The following is a 21,948-nucleotide window of genomic DNA, read 5'->3' on the forward strand; positions in this document are numbered from 1 at the left end:
TTTCGGATTTTTATTTCATCATTTTAAATCAGCAAATATAGTTATTATCAATATTAAATATTGAAATAGTTTATTAAATAATTAGAATATTTACTATTCTATTCTAAATGATTAAATATGAAATTTACATTCAGATATGATCATTATTCAATTTATTGTTAAAAAAAAAAAAAAAAAAAATGTCCTAGTGTTTTATCAACCCATGGATGAGAAAGGTAACTAGCATCAATCCACCTTTTACCCACAAATCTTGTGTGAATCCATATTTCTCCATTAGTGAAGAAACGTGGCTTGAGGACGGCACACATCAATGATTTACAGGCGTCCTCTCTTATATCTCCTTCCTGTTTCTGCTCCAGTTAAACACATGAAATATAAATAACCATTACAAGCAAATTTGTACAATAAGTGTGTACCCATCTTTAAAGGTTCATTTAGCAGTTCATATTATAAGTCTTTTTTTCTTCATTTCTTCCTTTAAGCTGAAAGACATGTAGGAATGGCATGTGTCATGGCTTCCATGGATGACATCCAGTTTGAAGAGTCTGTAGGATGCACCCTATATCACATAAATGAACATTAACTCACCATCAAATGAGTTTGTGTCTTGAACAGATTTGGAGAAATTTAGCATTACATCACTTTCTCAACAACCTCTGCGGTGAATGGGTGCCGTCAGAATGAGAGTCCAAATAGCTGATAAAAACATCACAATGATTCAAAAGTATTCCACACACACACAGTCCATCAATTAATGCAAAATCTGCATGTTTCTAAGAAACAAATTCATCTTTAAGGTTTTTTAACTTTAAACCGTCACTTCTGGCCAAAATATGCATCCATGATCCATAATAAAGCTTCCTTCAGAGAAAAAGTCCATCATCTGTTGTCCTCTCACATCAAAATCCAACAACATATTTGCTTAGATCTGTTTTGTACGGTTTTAGCTTGTAAATGGTGCTTGATCTGTGCATATTTCTCTCCTGATTCAAGACAACCTTTTCATAAGAGAAGGCAATATTATTTATATATATATTCAGCCAGAAGCAGTGGTCTAAAGTTAAAAATGTCTTAAAGGGATACTCCACCCCAAAATGAAAACGTTGTCATTAATCACTTCCCCCCCACGTGTAGTTTCAAACCCGTAAAAGCTTTGTTCGTCTTCAGAACACAATTTAAGATATTTTGGACAAAACCGGGAAGCTTGTGACTGTCCCACTGACAGCCAAAAGAATGAAGTATGAAAGGCATTGTCAGAATACTCATCTGTCATCAGTGGTTCAACCGTAACATTATGAAATGACGAGAATACGAGAATTCAGCTTGGCATCTCAGGAATAAATTAGATTTTAAAATATATTTAAAAAGAAAAGTTACTTTACATTGCAATAATATTTCACATTATATAATTTTAATGTATTTCCAATCAAATAAAAGCAGCCGTGAGGAGTAGATTTCTTTCAAATAAGTCTAAAAATTTGGGTTTATAGATATATGGACACATTTAAGTCCATTATGTGCGTTTTATTTTTTATGTATACTTCACAATGTATTTTTCAATGTATCCTTCTATTAAAATCCATAATATTGCTTTAAAATAAGTTACAACGTAACGAGTCACATTTGATTTATTCATTTTAACTATCGATATTATAACAATTTTGTAACTGAATAATAGTAAAATAGCATTTTAATGTGACTGTCAGAGAGTATAGTGACATATGATAACAGATAAACATGTGCATAGAACTTCTATCTTGCTTTGACTTTAGAGATGTAAAAATATAATATTCACTGATGTCTATTTCTGCAGGCGTCTCTGAAACCCTTGGACGTTCAGGGCTCCATAGAGGAAATGCTGGAATATTCACTAGCTTCAGACAAACGACCACTCCGTCTCTACAATGAAGAACCACATGAAGGACTAAGCTTCAGAACATGGGTTAGCGCTTTCCTTCAACTCTGTCATTAAATTAATATATAGTTGTGTCTCCGTGCGAGGTTCTGAGACGGATGGTGTATCACGAGATCTGCAAGCTATTATGTCACATCTCAGTTTACTCCAGGAGACTGTACTTCTAATAACTTCACCAAACAAACTTGATTGGTTGATCATTGGCAAAACATCCTGAAAGAACAAATGATGCAACATTTGATATTAAAATCACTGCCCAAACACAGAATGTCTCCGGTGGAAAGAATCCAATGATAGGGTCAGCCAGAGGACAGACTCGAGACTCAACAAGAGTGACTTGGCAGTGGGATCAGAAGTTCCAGTCATGAGTCCATGTGCTGATGAAGTACATGCTGATTTTAGTACACCGGATTTTATGACATTTATGCTGTTGTCAAAAGAATTCGCATGGCCAGGTCATTTCTGTACTGAAAATCAGTAAAGGTGAAACTTTATCTTTAGATCCCTCATTGAGAAACATACATATTCCCAGAAAACACATTCTGGACTCGAGAGACGAGGGAGCAATACATACTGCATGCTACATACTGCTATAACCCCATTGTTACTGAACAGGACAAGCCTTCTGTTCGTGTAACATCTCTGCCCTCTTCAGGGGTATTTGGGGTATAACAACCTGGCAGCTCTCACAGTCCTGGCTGGAAAGCCAGTAACATCAATAATAAGGTCAACACTTTGTTTTTTCTATATGATGCAGCGATGTCTAGAATATGGCTAGTGTGCTGAATTTACCTCTGTTTTGCAGGTAGGAGTCAATGTGCACGAGGATGCTGATATGCAGTGTTTAAAAGTTGAGATGAAGGTCAAAACAACAGCTTTTCATGTTTTCTGGCTGCTCGCCAACCTGCGGTTACAACCACAATGGGGGGGGGGGGAACGGTTTGTGATAGTGATAGTGCTATGAATTTTGCAGTTACATAAAACTGTTTCTTACCATCCTTCCATGTGTCCTCCAAGAGCTGTGAAGAGGTTGAGAAAGCAGATGAGAAGGAAACTATTTATCACATTAAATGCACCACAGTCAAAGAAGCAAAAATCGGGATTTCATGGTTCTGTTTTCTAAAAGGCAACCCTGCAAGGATGGGTATGATTTCTACTATTTGTAACGATGGAATACAGGAAGCAAGAGAAACAAGTGCAGTGTTATAAAGGGGTAATCCAAAAATCAATATCCAAAACAGGCAAGAGGTCATAACCATAATATCAGTCCAAAAACAAGAAACCACAAGGGACCGCAAGAAAACAAGGCATCCATGAAACAGAATGAGACAGGCTGGGATATATGGACAGGTGATGACGATGAAAGTGAAGACAGCTGAGTGTAATTAACAGGTGTGCAATTAACCGTGATGAAGGGACAAGGCTTTGTGGGAAATGTAGTGTCTGCAGTGGGGTGCCTGTGGGGAAGTGAGACCACTAGTGGACACCCAGGGAAACACAGACCAGACTCTGTGACACCATTCTGTTTTGGATACATTTTAAAAGAAATAGTACAACCCAAAATTTTGCTAAAACTTCATTCTCAGGCTGTTCAACGTGTAGATAAGTTTGTTTCTTCATCAGAACAGATTTGGAGAATTTTATAGAACTATAAAGACAATTGTGATGATATCTATATTAAATGATATATAGTTGTAGTGTTAGAATTAGAACAATTATTTAATTTTGCAGTTTATTGTTTTTTGTCTTTGGTGTCAAGGGGTCCAATAAAACCATAAATATCTATGGCACAATATACATCTGACTAAACCTGCATACAGATGAGTAAACCTGCATTATCATCTCTTCAAGGTGTCTTTATAAAGGTGCTGTCTCAGTGTGGACAATAGTGTAAAACTGAAATAAATATGGACGTTTATGTATGTAAAATATGTAGACACAGCCTCATAGACTGCACAATTATTTACCGTATTCCGGACTATAAGTCACTTGTTTCATAGTTTGGCTGGTCCTGCGATTTATAGTCAGGTGCGACTTATTTATCAAAATTAATTTGACATGAACCGAGAGAAATGAACCAATAGAAAACATTACCGTCTACAGCCGCGAGAGGGCGCTTGCAACTGTGTGATTTCTTCTGTATGTTGTTTAAAATGGAAAAAAAGAGTTAATTATCGACAACTTTCATGTCTTTCACCAAATCACTCCCCTGTTTCTCCTGTAATAATTATAATAGATCAATAAGAGCCCTTTTCCTGAAAGATGTTGTTTCAAAACCAAATGTAAATGCATATTGGGATAAATCTGTGAGCGATGTTGACTGTAAAAAAGTCTGGCTTCTGCCCAATCGATATCTCTTAACAAACCAGGTGAAAGAAGTATCCTTTAAAATTCTACACAGAATATACCATGCAAAACATTATTTCATTTATTTAATTTAATCTTAGCTATAGCTTTTGCAAGCAGAAGCCGGAGACAGCTGTTCATTTATTTTGGCACTCATGTGTCTTCTCTGTGGAGTAATGTTTGACTTTATTGTTGGATATGTTGATGGAGATTTTATTTTACAGTGGAAAGAGGTTATTTTAGGCATTATTGCAAACTCCAAAGATAAACAGACCTACAGTAGGCTACATTTATTTTATACATTTTTTATTTTAACGGTTAAATTTCATATCCATAAATTTAAATTTTCAGGTAAAAAGCCATGTTTTATAGCATTTAAAAATTAAGTGAAATATTATATTAAATCTGTATTACCCTCAAAGAAACAAAAACTATTCGAATTTTGCAAGCAAGTACACTTTTTAATGTATTCCTATAATTGTGTTTACATCTCCCCTTGGCATTAAAAAAATGTATTGTTACTGTATGGATTGTGTCATTCTGTAAAATAAAATAAAAAATTCCCATTGTCTTGATTCTTTTTATAATTATTGTAACACATAGCGTAATGTGTTAGATCAATGAAATAAACGACATAATCACATTTTGGAGAATGAGAGCTTTCATTTAATATATGATAAGGTTAAAATAAATGTATTTACAGGTTCTCAAGTCCCCAGTTTTTGTTCTTATAGTAATTTTTGTTTTGTCCAGTAGGTGGTAGTCACTGTGCACTTTTTTGTTGGATAATGTCAATGGAGTCTGTAAATGTTGGCAAATGATGCACAAATGTTTCCCCGGATCACAAAACCAGTCATCAGGATATTATTATTTTTTTCAGATGAATAAATAAGCTAGGATATGACAATATTTGGCTGGGATACAACTATATGAAAATCTAAAGGTGCAAAAACAAAAAAAACAAAAATAATCTAAATATTGAGAAAAATAAAATGTGTCCAAATGTAGTTCTTAGCAATGCATATTAGCTACTAGTCAAGAATAAAGTTTCCATATATTTACGGTAGTAAATTTACAAAATATCTTTATGGAGCATGATCTTTAATTAATATCCTTTACTTAATATTGATAATTTTGGCCCACATGTATTGTTGGCTATTGTTACAAATACCTGTTCTACTTATGACTGGTTTTGTTGTGCAGGGTCACATGTACGTACTATTTCATTAAGTCAATTCTATGATATATTTCAGTGTGTTGTGTTTTTCTTTTAGGTTCTTAAGTAAATTTGTGATCACTATATGCTGGTAAAACTAAATTAAATCCACTCCTCTTTTTTGCATTTACTAAAAAACACTTGGTTAAAAACAACCCAATTTTATTTGTTATTAACACAAGGTCTGGGTAAATATAGGACAGAACCCATCTTGGGTTAATTTTACCCAGCAAATTAGTAGGTTGTTTATTTAAACCAGCATAAGGGGTTGATTTAACCCAGATAAAGTTTATTAATTTTTACTATATTACTAGCTTATTTTTTACTTCATACATTAAATAATGTTTACAGATTAATTTAAATCCTCTAATTTTTTTCTAAAATAATCCACACAACCACTGTTAACTTCCTTTACTTTCCTTTAATTATCATTTACAGCATTGTTTATATCGTTTTTAATAGGCAATACATATTGCCCATATTTAAACTCGTTTAACAAACAATAAAACTAAAAATTAAACGTTAAACAGAAGTAATTTACGTGTTATTAACCATTCTCTGTTGTTCTGTTTCCACCGTAACTGCGCTGCTTCGCGCTGGTTCTGAGGGAATATTTGTATTCTGTGTCTTTATGAATAAAATCGTTTATTTTATGCAAAGCATCAGGCATTTCCATCACTCGAAAATACCGCGACACTCGTTAAAGGTGATTCACACAGCTCGGCTGTATATTGCTCTGAATAAAATTGAACGATATTCAGCACAGTAATGATTTTATAGATAAAATAAAATGTAGGCCTATGCAAACCTGTATTTTACAGACGAATGCGTCAAGTCGATGACGCCAAGAACTGCTCTCTCCAGAAGAGAAGCAAAAATATAAATAACTCAACCGCTGGGTTAAATATAACCCAGGATCCTAGTAATACAGAAACTACCCAACATTGGGTTGTTACATTTGACCCAGGATCTGATTAATACAAAAACTACCCAGACATTGGTGTGATACGAATGTCTGTGTCAACGGACCCTTAGATTTCAGTCAATATTAATTTAACTTTCTGTTTTGCGAATAATTCTCATGCTTATCATGTTTATTGCTTTTAGAGTCACTTACAACTGTATGTAGAAAAATTACTCTGTTATAAATTGCAAAGGTGACTACAGGTCTGACCTCGAAAAGCAGAGTTCACTCCGGTGACTGATGCGCAAACTTCTAGAAAACGTGTAGAAGAAGAACATTTTATAAATAAGAAACTAATGTAGAAATACATGGAAGGACTTACATTTTCGAATTCCCTGTATATTTGTATTCTGTTGATACTCTTGAAATTGATTACATTTTAAAATAATAAAAGCAATTATTTAAAGTCATAAAATTGAACATTCCTTTGTGGATTTTCCCTTCTGTGACATGGAACTGTTTATGTAAAAATGATTTGTCTTTATAATATTTGGTATTTGATTAAATGTAGTTTTGGCTTGTCTGGTGCGTGTGTTTGGAGTCTGTGAACCTTTTCACGCATCTTGGAAATTTCAGAGCTGTTCGGACACACACAAACCCACGGAGCTGCCATGTTTGTATCATATTTATGCTTCCGTACTCTACAAATGTACCTCCCTATCTTTTACCGTCTAATAACCTAGTGTATTGTTTTGACGCGCTAGTGTCCCTGCATGCGCATCTCCAAGCGCGTGTTTGTTGCACAAGGCTGTAAGAGCTCGCCTCTCTATTTTTTATTTTTTATTCGTTTATTTGTTTGTTTATTTTTGGAGTTGCAGATCGGACCACATATATGAACGATATATCTGATATATTAAATATATCATCGTATTTAAAATCCGTTTGACTTATGGTGGGGTAAGTTAATACCTTGATTTTTAAGTTAATGACCAGTTTTGCAGTTAGGTTTCATTAGCTGATTGATTTTAAATGATTAGCTTGTGAAATAATCCCCTTAAAATGCAAATGTAAAGTCTTAATTTGTAGTGTTTTTCCCCTTTGAGGTTCGAGAAAGGAAGTACCTGGAGGATGTCATTCTCTGATTGATGGAAATACCCATTTTAGTCATTTCATGATTTGCAACTATTTTCTAAAATAAATTAGGTTTTGGAAGGACCTTAGGATTTACGTCTACTTCAAAGACTTATTTTGGACTTCTCTGTCTAGCCTGGAATTTCAGTATGGCCACAACACCGTATTCAGGAGAGACTTGGAAAAATCTTAGTTCTGAGGTTAAAGCATGCAATTCCCATCTTTCTTATTCTCCTGAAACCACAGCTGCATTTGCCACCTCAATGACGCTGATCATGCTCTTCACCATCTTCGGGAACATCCTGGTGATCATCGCAGTCCTGACGTGTCACTCTTTACGAGGACCTCAGAACCTTTTCCTGGTGTCCTTGGCTGCAGCGGACATCCTGGTGGCCACATTGATCATCCCGTTCTCCTTGGCCAATGAGCTGATAGGCTACTGGTACTTTGAGTCACTTTGGTGTGAGATCTTCTTAGCACTGGATGTGCTCTTCTGCACGTCTTCCATTATACACCTGTGTGCCATCAGCCTGGACCGCTATCTGTCCATCTCCTGGCCGGTGCAATACCCGACCCAACGCACCCCTCGCAAGATTAAGGGGGCTATATTGGTGGTGTGGCTCATCTCTGCGGTCATCTCTTTCCCCCCGCTGGTATCCATGAATAAGAACCCGCAGGTATCCAACAATAAGACCCCTCTGGATAAGGATGGTGGCGGCCCACAGTGCAAACTCAACGAGGACCCCTGGTACATCCTGTACTCCTCCATTGGGTCGTTCTTCGCCCCGTGCCTCATCATGATCTTGGTGTATGTTCGCATCTATCAGATTGCCAAGAAGCACACTAGATGTCCTCCAGGAGAGCTGAGGAAAGACTCTGCAGGTGGTGTGCCACCTGGCCGAGAGCTGCAGAACGGGAAAAACCAGGGAGGTGTTGACCCTGTGAATGTCCCTAATATGACTGGATCCAGATCTGATGCTGTAAACCAGTCTCAACCACCAGCAGAAAGTCGGCAGCTGATGAAACACTCAAGGGGGTGCAAGTACAACGAGGACAGTTCAACCTCCAGTGTGGGGACTCTGGAGCCTGGCCACCAGACATCCACACAAACCCAAATGTACCAAAAAGTCATCATAAAGTCAAAGGGCAGCCAGAAACCAGCAGAAACTCAGAAGACCAAAAGGAAAGCCATCATCATCCGTGAGAAGCGCTTCACATTCGTCCTGGCTGTCGTCATTGGGGTTTTCGTTGTCTGCTGGTTCCCGTTCTTCTTCAGCTACAGCTTGAAAGCCATTTGTCCAGAGGCTTGTAAACTACCAGAGCCACTTTTTAAGTTCTTCTTCTGGATTGGCTACTGCAACAGTGCCCTGAACCCACTCATCTACACCATCTTTAACAGGGACTTTCGTAAAGCCTTCAAAAAGATTCTTTGTAAAAACTATAAGGACTCTTCTTTATGAACAGACAACATTGGGGGAAAAAGGGTTTTATAGGCCAACAGTAAATTGCCATTTGATTTCTCTAAAGGAGATCCTTGCAGAACCAGTTTTTTTACTGCAAGTTTTACATCCGATTGTTAATAATAATAATAATAATAATAATAATAATCATCATCATCATCATCATCATAATATTAGTTTATATTCCTTGCATAAGAAAGTAGCAATTGCAGATCAGTCTTTATGTAAATTCACATCAGTATTGCCTTTGAGTTGTTATAAATGTTTTGTCATGTTAAAACAGTGTCACAAATTGGCAAAAAAAAAAAAAAAAAGAGGAAGACCATTCGGATACTGAAGAAAAAAAAATATTTAATTGAAATTGAAACTATTTCTATTTGTGAAATTTCTAGTGTGCATTCAAAGACAATGCAGCTCTTTCTTAGAGACACCATTGGCTCCGCTGCATTGTGAGATCACAGAGCTGGATATGAGAAGATTTCAGAGAGCTTCACCTCTTTGGGAAAGTGGCAGAGCGCTTAACGCAGAAAGAGGCTTTGCTCTCTGGAGTGAGAGAAAATAAAGCAAATGCATAGGTTCATGGCTTTAGCTAGCTTTATAATAAACCCTCTGTTTAGATTAAAAGCATGGTTTTGACTGACATTTTTGCTGGTTTTCTGATTTTAACAGATTTTTATATGCTTGATATTGAGTTCTTATTGAAAGTATTTGCTGTTGTATCTGTAGGCTGATGTTTTGGGTAATTAGAACCTTCTGCAGTGTTTTCTGTGTCTAAAGAGAGAGGGGCAATTATGTACATTAATTGTGCACTTATTAATGCCTCTTTATAATTTTTTTTAAGTTTTACATTTTTTGTGCTGTCATAAGAAGGTTTATGCACTTTAATTTAGCTTCTCAATGATATCAGTGACTGTGAGTGCAGATAAGTAAATCTCGGCATGTACTCTTGACAATAAAACTGCTTCTCAGAATTTGGTCCCATTAAGTGCCTTGCTAAAATTGAACTGTAAAGCAAATATATTTGTGAAAATAAATGTACAGTTGAACCAACTGCATATTTTACAGAGTATTTTTTGGCAGCTGATGTGCAAGTTGCTAATGATTGTTCTCAAATATTCATGAAAGTTTTTCTGGCTGGCTGTTATGTACTCTATGCACTCATCGTGCCATCCAAAAATCATTTTCAAAGACTTTTACATTAACTGTTCCCCCCTGGTGGAATGAACTGCCCAACTCTATCCGAGCCTCAAGAAATGGCTAAAAACACACCTCTTCAAACATCTTTATTTGACCCTCTAATTCTAGCACTTTCTTTTCTTTGGATAAAAGTGTCTGCTAAATGACTACATGTAAATATACTTTTAAGCAATATAATAATAATAATAATAATATATTTAATTTAAATTGCCCCTCAACATTTTAATTACACTGCATTTCATGTAAATAAAATGTTTAATTAGTAGACGGTGCGTGAATAGTGTTAATTCCTCTTTTATGTCTCCTTGCATTTTAGATACATACACATAAAATTATGTCAAAAACCCTTTTCGGCATTCTTGTTCTCTGTGCTTTAAAAAAAAAATCATGCTTATCTGAAAAGTCATCTGATTGTGTCTCAAAAACCACAATAACATGCTTTAATAACATTTTTTACCTCAAGAGATATGCATGCTGATTTTCTGTGGCTGAGTTCTGTGGCAAGGTTGAAGTTCCTTCATGCAGTTTATTAATGCTCATGCAAACCTGAGGTCATCTGAGGACTGAACACACAACCATCTGTATCTCCATCACACTAAATCCCTTCATTACATCTGTGACAAAATCTGATGTTTAAAACTGTTCATATTTTCATCCATCCAGTTGCATGTTCATTTTGTGAAATAAATCACTTGATATCGCAAAGGGAAGCATAATTTCAAATTATGACTGAGGTGCCCTTGAGCAAGGCACTGAACCCCCCAACTGCTCCCCAGGCGCCGCAGCATAAATGGCTGCCCACTGCTGAGTGTGTGTGTGTTTGTTCACTGCTCTGTGTATGTGTAATTTGGATGGGTTAAAAGCAGAGCACAAATTCTAAGTATGAGTCACTTGGCTGAATGTCACGTCACTGTGCATGTGCATTGGCTGGTCTAGCCACAGGTTTCTATGGAACCAGATCTAATAATGGCCACTGCAGTGATGCAATGACTTTACAAATCAGTGATTGGCTTTTTCATTTAGAAGCTGGGACTATTCTGCCATACTCCACTTTGCAAATTCTCCCATGTATAAGTATAGGAGTGAACCTTTTTTGTATTTCTAAATTCTTTGAAACTTAGCATAGATTTATGCTACCACTCATATTATTCACATGTGTTTTCAACATCATTCAACATAATTTATGTTTGCTTAGTACAAATATTTTGAGATTCTGGAACCTATTATAAAGCCTACTTAAATTTGATATGCAAATGTATAAAACATATAATTTTCCCTAACATGATCAAAATCTTCCTGAAAAACATGTTGTACACAATCACCTTCATGTCTTCTGCCATCTGATTGATAGTTTACTGCAGGACAGAAGTTGTTGCAGGTCATAAACCACTTCCTGCTCTCCAGTGCTCCAGGTCAGTGGCTGGTTCAGGTCACCAGAAGGCTCATTTAGCTAAAATCAGAGCTTGGGCTCCAACAGTACCCTCACATGGTGAAATGCTACCCTTTTCTTAAGTGCCAGGGACCTCAACCCAGAGTGGCATTGGACCTTGAGTCCCAGAAGCTTTCTCGATCTCAATGCTGAGAGGAAAAGAGAGGGCAAGGTCCTGCCAAGGTTGGACCACTCAAAAAGAAGTCTCATGCTCTGTTTTCAGTTCCCTGTTTAATCCCATGAAGCAAACCTGCCACTCCAAAGTCTCAGACCACTTGTCACCGGGGTCCAGTGTTTGAAATCCTTCCCCGGCATGTTTAGTTGGGTTCTGCAGAATGAGGTTACTTGCTCCTGTTCACATGCAGACCCCCTTGCTTCTATCATTCTCCTGGCTGAAGTGCAAAGTCTGCTTTCAAAAGGAGAGTTCCTCTAGTGAACAGCTAGACAGGTTTTAAATCTACTACTTCCTCATTCCCAAGAAAGATGGTGGGCTTAGGCCCATCCTTGTTCTCAGGCATCTGAACCATGCGCTGATGAAACACCCATTTAGGATGCTGATCTTAAAACAGATCCTCGCACAAACATGTCCCAGGGAATGTTTTTTTTTTTTATCAGTGAATCTGAAAGATGCTTACTTTCACATCCAGATAGTGCCTTTATTGCATACTGTTCTTTAGATTCACATTAGAGGGGGTGGCTTATCAATATACAGTCCAGCCATTCGTACTCTGTCTCTGGCCCTGCACACTTTTACAAAATGCGTGGACACAGCTCTTTCCCCTTTTAGAAGCAGATGGGAATCTGCATTATGAATTACCTTGAGGGCTTATGTTCTCCAGAATGGAGCAGGAACTTCTTGCTAACAGGTCTAGGGAACTGTTATCGATATGTCCCGATGCAGACTTGGATTTCGCCAGAATATGATTATGTGGCTAGCGGCATCATTCAGATTTGTGACTTCTCATCCCCTCTGAGTTTTTCAGAGGATTCTTGGCCTCATGTCAGTGTACCGTTCCAGTCTTGGTCTCTGGGATATTTTCATCTTAAGGAAACCCCTTTGAAAACCCCTCGCCTGTTTTAAACATGCGTTCACATTGGGACTGACCTCCAGAAGGACAGATGTCTCCAGCTCGGTTTAGGGAGCACTGTACAAGAGCAGACCAGCATATGGCAACCTGGAACAACAACTGCCTTGATAAAATTGCAGTTTTTCTAGCCCCAAAAACCTCCTTGCCAGCCTTAAGAGGGCACCACGTCCTGGTCCGCTCAGACAACTTGACGGTGGTAGCCTTTAAAAATCCCCAAGGTGGTGTTAGTTGGGTGGTTACAGTCTAAACTGTCAGACTCATATCAGACTCTAAACTACACTGAACAAAATTATAAATGCAACACTTTTGTTTTTGTCCCCAATTTTCATGAGCTGAACTCAAAGATCTAAGACTTTTTCTATGTACACAAATACTGTTCAGAAATCTGTCTAAATCTGTGTTAGTAAGCACTTCTCCTTTGCCAAGATAATCCATCCACCTCACAGGCATGGCGTATCAAGATGCTGAATTTAATGATAATTTCTCTACCATAAACCATCTTCAAAAAAGCTACAGAGAATTTGACAGTACATCCAACCGGCCTCAAAACCGCATATCACATCTATCCACACCAGCCCAGGACCTCCAAATCCAGCATCTTCATCTCCAAGATTGTCTGAGACCAGCTACCGAGACAGCTGCTGCAACAATCAGTTTACATAACCAAATGATTTCTGACTGTCAGAACCCGTCTCAATAAAGCTCATCTGCATGCTCATCTTTCTCTATCTCTGTGTGGCCTACCATTGCCTCTATCACTATCTGGCCCGTCTTGGCCTCTATCATTATCCAGCCTATTGTGGCCTCTATCAGTATCTGGCCTATAGTTGGCCCTAACAAAATTTGGCCAATCATGGCCTCTCTCTCTCTGAGGCCTCTGTGGCCATCTCCTCTACTCTATAAGCTTATACTTTAAGTTATAGTTTGATACATTCTATAAAGCTTAATATACTTTAATTATGGATAATTAAATCTTATCTGTTCTTTTCTTTTGGCCAAATGTTCTAGGATCTTTTAAGAAATACTTTGTCTGGTGGGTATTTAATTTTCTTCTTCATTTTGGGGTAGGATCTGCCCTGCCTTAGTCTTCCTGCCTAGAATCTACAACGTATGATTCAAGCTACAGATGGGATCTACGCCAAAACAATTCTGTTCTTTGTATTGGTTTTGTAATAAATACCTTTGAGTTTTATCTTCACCTCCTGAGTCTTTCTGGTAGAACCAGCAGTGAAGAAAGAAAGCCTCGCATCAGCAGCATCTGGAACAAAAAGCTGCACTTGAACACACCACACAGACTACATCTGACTGCAAACTAACACACGTGCTCTTCGCCTACGTGAAAGGGATTAGATGTCTTTATCAGCAGCTATTAATAGTATATTGGATATTCGAAACTTAAACAAAGCAGTGCTTTCTTACCATTTTGAAAATCAGTAAAGTTAATAACTTCCCTCATTTTAAGCTGCTCATGTTGTTAGAAACATACTGTATTCGCATATTGGAATGTTTGGGAAGGATCACGTAACATTAGAACAGTCCTCTGTCTGTGCCACCTTCATTTACTTACCAGTTTTCATCACTTTCGCTTTAATTATTGGGCTGTGAATGATTCACTAAACCGAAAATTCACCCTAACATTGCTAAACTGACGATCACCATCGCTATCGGCAGCTCCTTTGCCAGTCACATTTTGAGTACAAACCTCCTCTCTCAAACGAGGGACATGATTTGATATGTCTGGCCCTTGCTGTGGGTGTGAGAGTGGCTACCACCATTTTTTAGGGTAGAGCCCGTCTATGAGACGCCTCTATTCCCTTAAATGGACAGTTTTTTCTGACTGGTGTAAAGCACCTATCTGCAAGAGCTGTTGGATGAAGGGATCACACCTTCCGCTCCCAATTCACTCTTCCCAGTTTGAGTTTTTAGAGTGTATGTTGACTATTGCACTGGATAGTTGACGCTATAGCCCTGGCTTAGACCTCAATGGACTCAAAGTGTCCAGTTGGAGTGAGGGCCCATTCAAGCCATTCAAGGAATGGTCTTCTCCTGGGCTTGGTCCAGTGGAGTTTCAATTGGTGTAATCAGTGCAGCAGCCAGTTGGTCTTCACTGCCTACCATAGCCAGATTTTACAACTTGGACATTTTCACATGACTTAGCCAACAGCTAAGTTGTTGTTGTTGTTTTTTGTTCAGCTACACAAACATGAATGAATCAGGCTTCAGTATCAGAGTAAACAGGAGTTTCCCCATAAGTGTCCTTGATATAGCACTCATTCTCTCATCTTAGTGATCTAAGGTTATTTTAGTAACGATCAGAAATCGGTTCAGGTTGTTATCTGGACTCTTATGTTCAGTCAAAAATCCGTCCTTTTATGTAAAAATGCTGGGTTCATCAGAACATTAATTATTTTCTTAATGAGGTGCTGGTGTTTGGCAAGAAATAGCCTATGGCAGGAATGCAAGGGGAATAAACCAGAGATACAGAACAGGATGTTCAAATGTTTCTGTCACTGACATGAGAAACTTTCTCATGAAACTGAGGTGTTTGTGGGTGTTAATGTGGTTTGTGTTTCTGCGACGAGAATATAGTTCTGAGAACATGATATAAATTTCTTCGGTGATGTTTATCAGTGAAACTGAAAATGTTTTATAGCGATGCCAAGTGTCTCATGGGACAGTGCTCACCACAAAAATGCTAATGTCTGTAAATACCAATTCACATTTATTTTGTTTTAATTTTATTTCTCCAGCGGGTTTTCAGCTGAAACATCTAAGACAAACTTGATACTTAAACCCAACTGAGAATTCCAGCTTTGAAGGAGCATCCACTGAGATTTCTTTTGGGCTTATAGCGCTGTTTCAAAACATGTCTTGCATTACATTTAGTTTTTTTATGCATTGTTTGTTTTCGGACTCTTTGCTTTGAGTATGCACTGCATAATTAATTTGAATATTTATACAGTAAATATTAACTATATGTACTATATGTATGCTGAGCTTTCATGGGCAGCCTAGAATATCATGCATTTTCAAAACAAAATAAACTTTTTTTTACTGTTGAATAGTAAATAAATAAAATAAAATAAAACTCTTTGTTCTCTTGCTCTGGATAATTGTTTTTACACTGGGGATTCTTTTCAACTAACTCTTTATAAATACCAAACAAGGTTATAATCATGTCTAGTAATTGTTTTGAGGAAAATATAAAGACCAGACCACTAATGGTAATGGAACTAAATAAATGAAGGGTTGAAAGGATTTATTGGAATAAATTAAAAGAAGACAAAAGTGTTTTTTTTATCAATCTGAACTGCAAATAATATATATATATGCATAATATATATATATGCATAATATATATAGGAATTACAGCCATTTTTATGCACAGTCTAATCTGACCTTGTATTTGCTCTCATCTCATCTCATCTTTGACAGTGACACATCCGCCTCCTGGAGAGGTTTTCTCAGAATGTACCAAACTGTTGATCTGATCAATGTTCCTGCTATCTCTCTGATTGATTTGTTTTGTTTTTGAACTTGTATGGAGAGATCCTTTAACCACATGATGTGGGTTCACAGCAACAGCTTTGCAAACGGCACACTTAGATTCAACTCCAGATCTTTTACATGCTTAACTGATGTAGAAATAATGAAAGAATAGCCAACACCAGTCCATGAAACTGCTTTTGAGTCAGTTGTACAATTATTTATGGTCCCTTGAAAAAAAAAATGGAGGTGGGAGGAGGATTGGGGTGTACACAGGCGGCAAGGAACTCGACCGGAAGTTGAAGTCAGGTGGGGGCTGCCATCTTTTAGCAGAACTTCACTTGCGTTAGCATTCCCATTGACTACCATTCATTTTGGCGTCACTTTGACAGTGAATAACTTTACATCTGAGGCGTTTAAAGACTCCGTTTGTCCATTATTTATTTCTAAAGATACACGACAATGTATAAAGGGCTCCATTACCTTCTATGTTACATTATGGCCCCCATATAAACAGTTTTTGTAAAAAATAGGCTAACGATTGTGTCATAACCACTCAACTCTCTGTCACATTACCGTACAGACAGGAGGAGAAGCTCGCAGGAAATTAACTTAACTTAATAACTTAATATAAAATACTATACAAAATAATTAATCAGAATACTTACTCCTGCTCACTCACACCAAAAAACTCCCCGTTCAAGCTCGCCGTCTCTGCAAGATTAACGATGGCAGTTTTCACGCACAGCTACTAGAAGATTTACATCTCTCAGACAGGTTGCTGACGTCATCAAGCTTCGTTTGAGTCTGCAGTCAGAAACTGAAGTGCTAAAAAACGCTAAAAAATGGGCTTCACTTGTCTCAATTGAGTTCCAATGGGGTCGCTGTGTCCATTTCTTTTACTGTCTATGGTGTACACAGTGAAGAGCTGTAATTAACTTTTCCTCCAATTTTGATTAAACCAACCTCAAATTAAAGCTCAGAGTGTCAGATCATCTGCTAAAACTAAAAATTGTGCCAGTCTCTTAATATATATGGACCTTACTGTAGCTAACATAATTTTGATTTTATTTCCTACTCACATAGAATGTGATTTCAGACACAACCATTGTGTTCTAGTAGTTATTCATATTAGTGCTTGTAGAAAAACAGAACGATTCCTTAACAGTATACATACTGCATACATATTGCTATATCTCCATTGTTACTGATCAGGACAAGCCTTCTGTTCGTGTAACATCTCTGCCCTCTTCAGGGGTATTTGGTGTAAAACAACGTAGCAGCTCTCACCGTCTTGTCTGGGAAGCCAGTAACATCAATGATAAGGTCATCACTTTGTTTATTCTATATGATGCATACATGTTATGCAAAAAATAAAAGTTCAAGTTATTGTAATGTTATGTTTAAAAGAATGTTCATTCATGCACTCAGTACTTGGTCTGGGCTCCTTTAGCACAAACTCCAGCATCAGTGAAGTGTGGCATGGTATTGATCAGCCTGTGGCTCTGCAGAGGCATCATTGAGCCATCAGCTTACCTGTATTGTTGGATTAACTGTTTCTCATCTTTCTCTTAAAAATATCCCATAGATTCCATATGGGCTTTAGGTCAGGCATGTTGGCTGGCCATTAAAGCACGTAATATCATGGTCAGCAAACCACTTGGAAGAGGTTTTCACACTGTGGGCAGGTGCTAAAGTCCTGCTGTAAAAGGAAATCAGCATCTCCATAAAGCTTGATGGAAGCATAAAGTGCTCAAAAATATCTTTGTAGGTGGTTGCATTGACTTTGGATTTGATAAAACACAATGGACCAACACCAGCAGCTCCCCAAATCATCACTGACTTCAGGAACTTCACACCGAACTTCAAGCAGCTTGGAATCCTTGCCTCTCTAGTCTTCCTCCACTCCAGACCTTGATTTCCAAATTAAATGCAAAATTTACTTTTATCTGAAAAGAAGACTTTGGACCACAGTCCAGTTCTTTTTCTCCTTAGTCCAGGTGAAATGCTTCTGACGTTGTTTCTCTTTCAGAAGTGGCTTGGTAGCACTTTTTCTGAAGACGTCTGAGCGTGGTAACTTTTTGATGTACTGACTCCAGCTTTAGTCCACACCTAGTGAAGCTCTCCCAAGTGTTTGAATCTGCTTTGCTTGACAGTACTGTATTCTTAAGCTTGCTGTCATCCCTGTTGTTTGTGCACCTTTCCCCCCCAATTTCTTCCTTCCAGTCAACTTTGCATTTAATGTGCTTTGACACAGCACTCTTGTGAAGAGCCAGCCCTTTCAGTAATGAACTTCTGTGACTTAAGCGTTTCTGCGGAGGTTGTCAGCGATTGTCTCCTGGACCATTAACAAGTCTTCCCCATTATTGTGGTTTCAAAGAACAAGAGATTTATACTGTGGTGATGGTCATATAATGAAACACAAATGCAAATATTCTAATATTTTAGTATACTGGATTTCTTTACTTTCATGACTTTCCACAATATTCTAATATTTTGAGACGCACCTGTACATCCTTCCATGTGTCCTCCAGTAGCTGTGAAGAGGTTGAGAAAGCAGGTGAGGAGCAAACCATTTAACACATTAAATGCACCACAGCCGACACAATCACAGAGAGACAGCAATGTACTACATTTATTTCTGGAGGAAGATTTGCTGATTTGTAAATTAAAATGAATTTCTATTGCAATATCAAAAAAAAAAAAAAAAATTGGGGAAATGTATTATAATTGTGCATACTTAGTTCTCTATTATACTGCAGAATCCATGCTTTATGATAGGCGATACTAAAATGACTTTTTAATTTAAAAAAAAAATGGTATTGATAAGAGAGTTCAAAAACCCATATTCAGTTTGATAAACCTGTATTAAGTATTATTACTTTTTCTTACTATAAAATTATTTATTAATCCTTCTGTTCTTTTAAGACATTCTCTATCCATGTCTAAATCTCTTTTTTGAACCACTTTTCTCACTAGACAGACAAAAGCAATGTGGCCAATACAGAAAACACACTACATAACACTATAAAAAGTATAAAAAGGACTAAAAACTGCAACTGTATTGTAAATAAATGCTGCTTTTTCTTTCTTGAGCATTTAAATGAGATAAAAAATTATTCATAATTAAAACTTAAATTTCTAAGTCATGCACATATGTGACATAAGTCTCAGGCAACTTCATCATGAGGACCTTTAATAGCAAGTAAATGGTCTCACAAGAAGGACAATCACTTTTGTCTGTGTCTACAAACATCCAAGGTTAACAGTGAATGATTGGTGTGTTCATGACTGGAGAACCAAATCTAAATTGCAACAATCGGTTAAATAGTCAATTTCTGTATTTCTCCTCAACCCGCTGTGGATCAGAACACCACCACTTTGTCTTTTTTGGTTTGTGCTTTCTTCACAGGCACGTGGACGTCCTCGTGGTCAGCGCTGATTCTATTGGACAGCCGGCCGAGTGTGATGGAATTAGCTGCCAAGATGAAGTTTGAGTTTATTTACATGCTTCTATTTCCATTTAAAGAAGAATGAGGACTGAGCGACTCACTTGAGTTCTGGTGTTCAGGACAATCTTTCTGAAAGTGTTCCACTGAACCACAAACCCGACAGCAACCACCTACAAGAACAAAACTCCATGCCATGAGGGTTAAAATTCTAATACATTTAGTATTTAGTTTAATATATTTATAGGGACATCACTGACCTGCAGCATACAGTCCCTTTGGGTTGTCAGGACAGGCTTTGGACAGATGTCCAGTCTGACCGCAGGTAAAACATTTGGCATATGGGTAATTACCTAGAAAAGAGTTGCATTCATTCAATGAGGCATAGCAGGTTTGATAATTTTATTTTATTTTCATTTTAAGCATCCAAACGTCTCATTCAACTCATACCCATGGCAGGATCCACTTTGGCACGACATCTCTGGATCTCATGTTCGGTAGAACCACACCGGTAACAGATCCCACGTCCCATCTCTTCATCATTATCCGCCTCTGGGCAGTCAGTGAGACCATGACCAGGCTTCCGGCAGTTGAAGCAGATCTAGATGGAAAATATGAGAATATACTGAGAGATATTTCATATTTATTGATGATCTATGGAAGCTAATTTACACTTAATCAATTCTTAATTTCTATCTCACGATTCTTTTGGGTTTTTTTGTTGTTTGTTTTTTTAATTGGGACGGGACAGTAATTTAGACAAGAAGTTAAGTGTGAGCGAGAGAGAGGGGATCAGATTGGGAAAGGTCCGTGAGCCGGGACTTGTCTATATTGGTGCCGACCACATCTCAGTTTTTTCTTAGAATCAAGCATTTTTATTTCAATTCTGAGTTTAGATCTTGCACTTCTGAGTTTTACTAAATTTTGAGATACATCTCGCAGTCTTTTATATCTTGCAGTTTTGAGTTTAGATCTTGCAATTCTGAGTTTTTTTATTTTTATTAAAATTGTGAGTTAAATATCTCGTATATAAAATTGCATGTTTATATCTTGTAATTCTGAGTTAAACTCTTGTAATTTTGAGTTTATATCTCACAATTGCCATTTTGCCAGTGTGTATATATATCGCAGTTGTAAGAAAAAAAAATGTAAGAACTGAAAACAGAATTGTATCAGTTATTTATATTTATAGTTATGTTTTTATTGCATTATTAAAAAAGTATTATATACTCCCACTGTAATCATGTTACATGCATCCTTCTCCTCACCATATTGTTCTTTTTGGTGTTTTGCCTCTTTATCCGTCTGTTCTCTCGTCTCGCGTCTTTCTTCAGGGCGGTTGCCACATCTTCTCTCAGATCCTGGTCTGCAGGTGTCTGACCGGTCTGCTTTAAATACTCCAGAAACCCGTTCACATCGTCACGGTCATGCTCCCGTTTCTTCTTTGTTGGGTTGTGTTTCTTTTCGCCCGGCCCTTGCTTGATGTGTCGGCCACCGGCGCTTGTTCCTGCAACTCCAGCGTTCCCGCTCGCCTTCAGCTGCTTCCATGGTGTGGCGTCTGCTGCTCTGTGTTTATGGACGTTGTTCGCTCGGGCCCACCTCGTCATTTTGAGTTCTGTGAGAATGAGAGAATATGCTCATGATCAGATGAATAAAATATTTACTATACAAACAATTGTAGCCACAGTTTCTGTCAATACCAGTGTCCATATACTGACACAAATATTCAAAATGCATCATGGAACTGTAGAAGTGTCATGTTGTTCACCATGAAAGTGCTTTGAAATACCATGGTGAATATGGTAAACATTCAGCACCATGGTATCAAAAGTCCTTGTCATAACATACATACATACATACATACATACACACATACATACATACATATCGTATATACACATATATAACAATATCGAAAGAACATAACTATTACACATCTTTAAACCGAAATGCATCCAATTTAATTAGCCAGAAACTAAATTTTATAGGCATACATGTCGACATATAAGGGATATTTCATATTTATTATATTAAATCGTGTTATGTTTTCAGATAGCACGAATAATCATCATCATTTTTGGAAGAATTACCACGTTATTTCAAAATAGGCGATCATCCGGGAGATTAAGCGCTGTAAAATATTTAAATATTTCTGGTTCGTGGAACTCTGTCTCTTGTAATAAAAACTATAATCAATTAATAGATTTTATACGCTCACCAAAAAGACTATTTTCAACTATCAGCTGTCAACAACAAAGCAGTTCACGAGTGTTTTACTGTCCCACCATTAAAACTCTCCGGAATGAAACTACATCATGAGCGTTTTT

The 21,948-nt window shown here is 37.4% G+C and overlaps 2 protein-coding genes and 1 long non-coding RNA gene across 5 annotated transcripts; 1 reads left to right on the top strand and 2 right to left on the bottom strand.

Annotated features, from left to right (window-relative positions):
- Positions 1 to 161: 161 nt before the first annotated feature.
- LOC113110497 (uncharacterized) lies at positions 162 to 3,419 on the bottom strand. Of its 2 annotated transcripts, XR_003293164.1 has the most exons (4): positions 2,910 to 3,419; positions 2,708 to 2,819; positions 589 to 696; positions 162 to 482 (listed from the first exon to the last, which is right to left on the bottom strand). It is a non-coding gene; the product is annotated as an uncharacterized LOC113110497 (long non-coding RNA). The 2 variants fall into 2 exon arrangements; XR_003293163.1 differs by lacking the exon at positions 589 to 696 and having other exon boundaries at positions 162 to 559; positions 2,910 to 3,415.
- Positions 3,420 to 7,566: 4,147 nt separating this feature from the next.
- Positions 7,567 to 9,033, top strand: LOC113110498 (alpha-2B adrenergic receptor-like). The gene has a single exon (XM_026274663.1). The coding sequence runs from the start codon at positions 7,662 to 7,664 to the stop codon at positions 8,970 to 8,972; it is 1,311 nt and encodes a 436-aa protein (XP_026130448.1). The 5' UTR covers positions 7,567 to 7,661; the 3' UTR covers positions 8,973 to 9,033.
- Positions 9,034 to 19,351: 10,318 nt separating this feature from the next.
- LOC113110231 (zinc finger CCHC domain-containing protein 9) lies at positions 19,352 to 21,944 on the bottom strand. 2 transcript variants are annotated; one of them, XM_026274316.1, is made up of 6 exons: positions 21,840 to 21,944; positions 20,890 to 21,236; positions 20,072 to 20,222; positions 19,882 to 19,974; positions 19,726 to 19,794; positions 19,352 to 19,650 (listed from the first exon to the last, which is right to left on the bottom strand). In XM_026274316.1, exons 2-6 carry the CDS (start codon positions 21,226 to 21,228, stop codon positions 19,538 to 19,540), a joined length of 765 nt encoding a protein of 254 aa, XP_026130101.1. In that variant the 5' UTR covers positions 21,229 to 21,236; positions 21,840 to 21,944; the 3' UTR covers positions 19,352 to 19,537. The 2 variants fall into 2 exon arrangements, with proteins under 2 accessions (XP_026130101.1, XP_026130102.1); XM_026274317.1 differs by having other exon boundaries at positions 21,712 to 21,848.
- Positions 21,945 to 21,948: the final 4 nt, after the last annotated feature.

Source organism: Carassius auratus, chromosome 10 (assembly GCF_003368295.1).
Source record: "Carassius auratus strain Wakin chromosome 10, ASM336829v1, whole genome shotgun sequence".
NCBI classification, from domain to species: domain Eukaryota; kingdom Metazoa; phylum Chordata; class Actinopteri; order Cypriniformes; family Cyprinidae; genus Carassius; species Carassius auratus.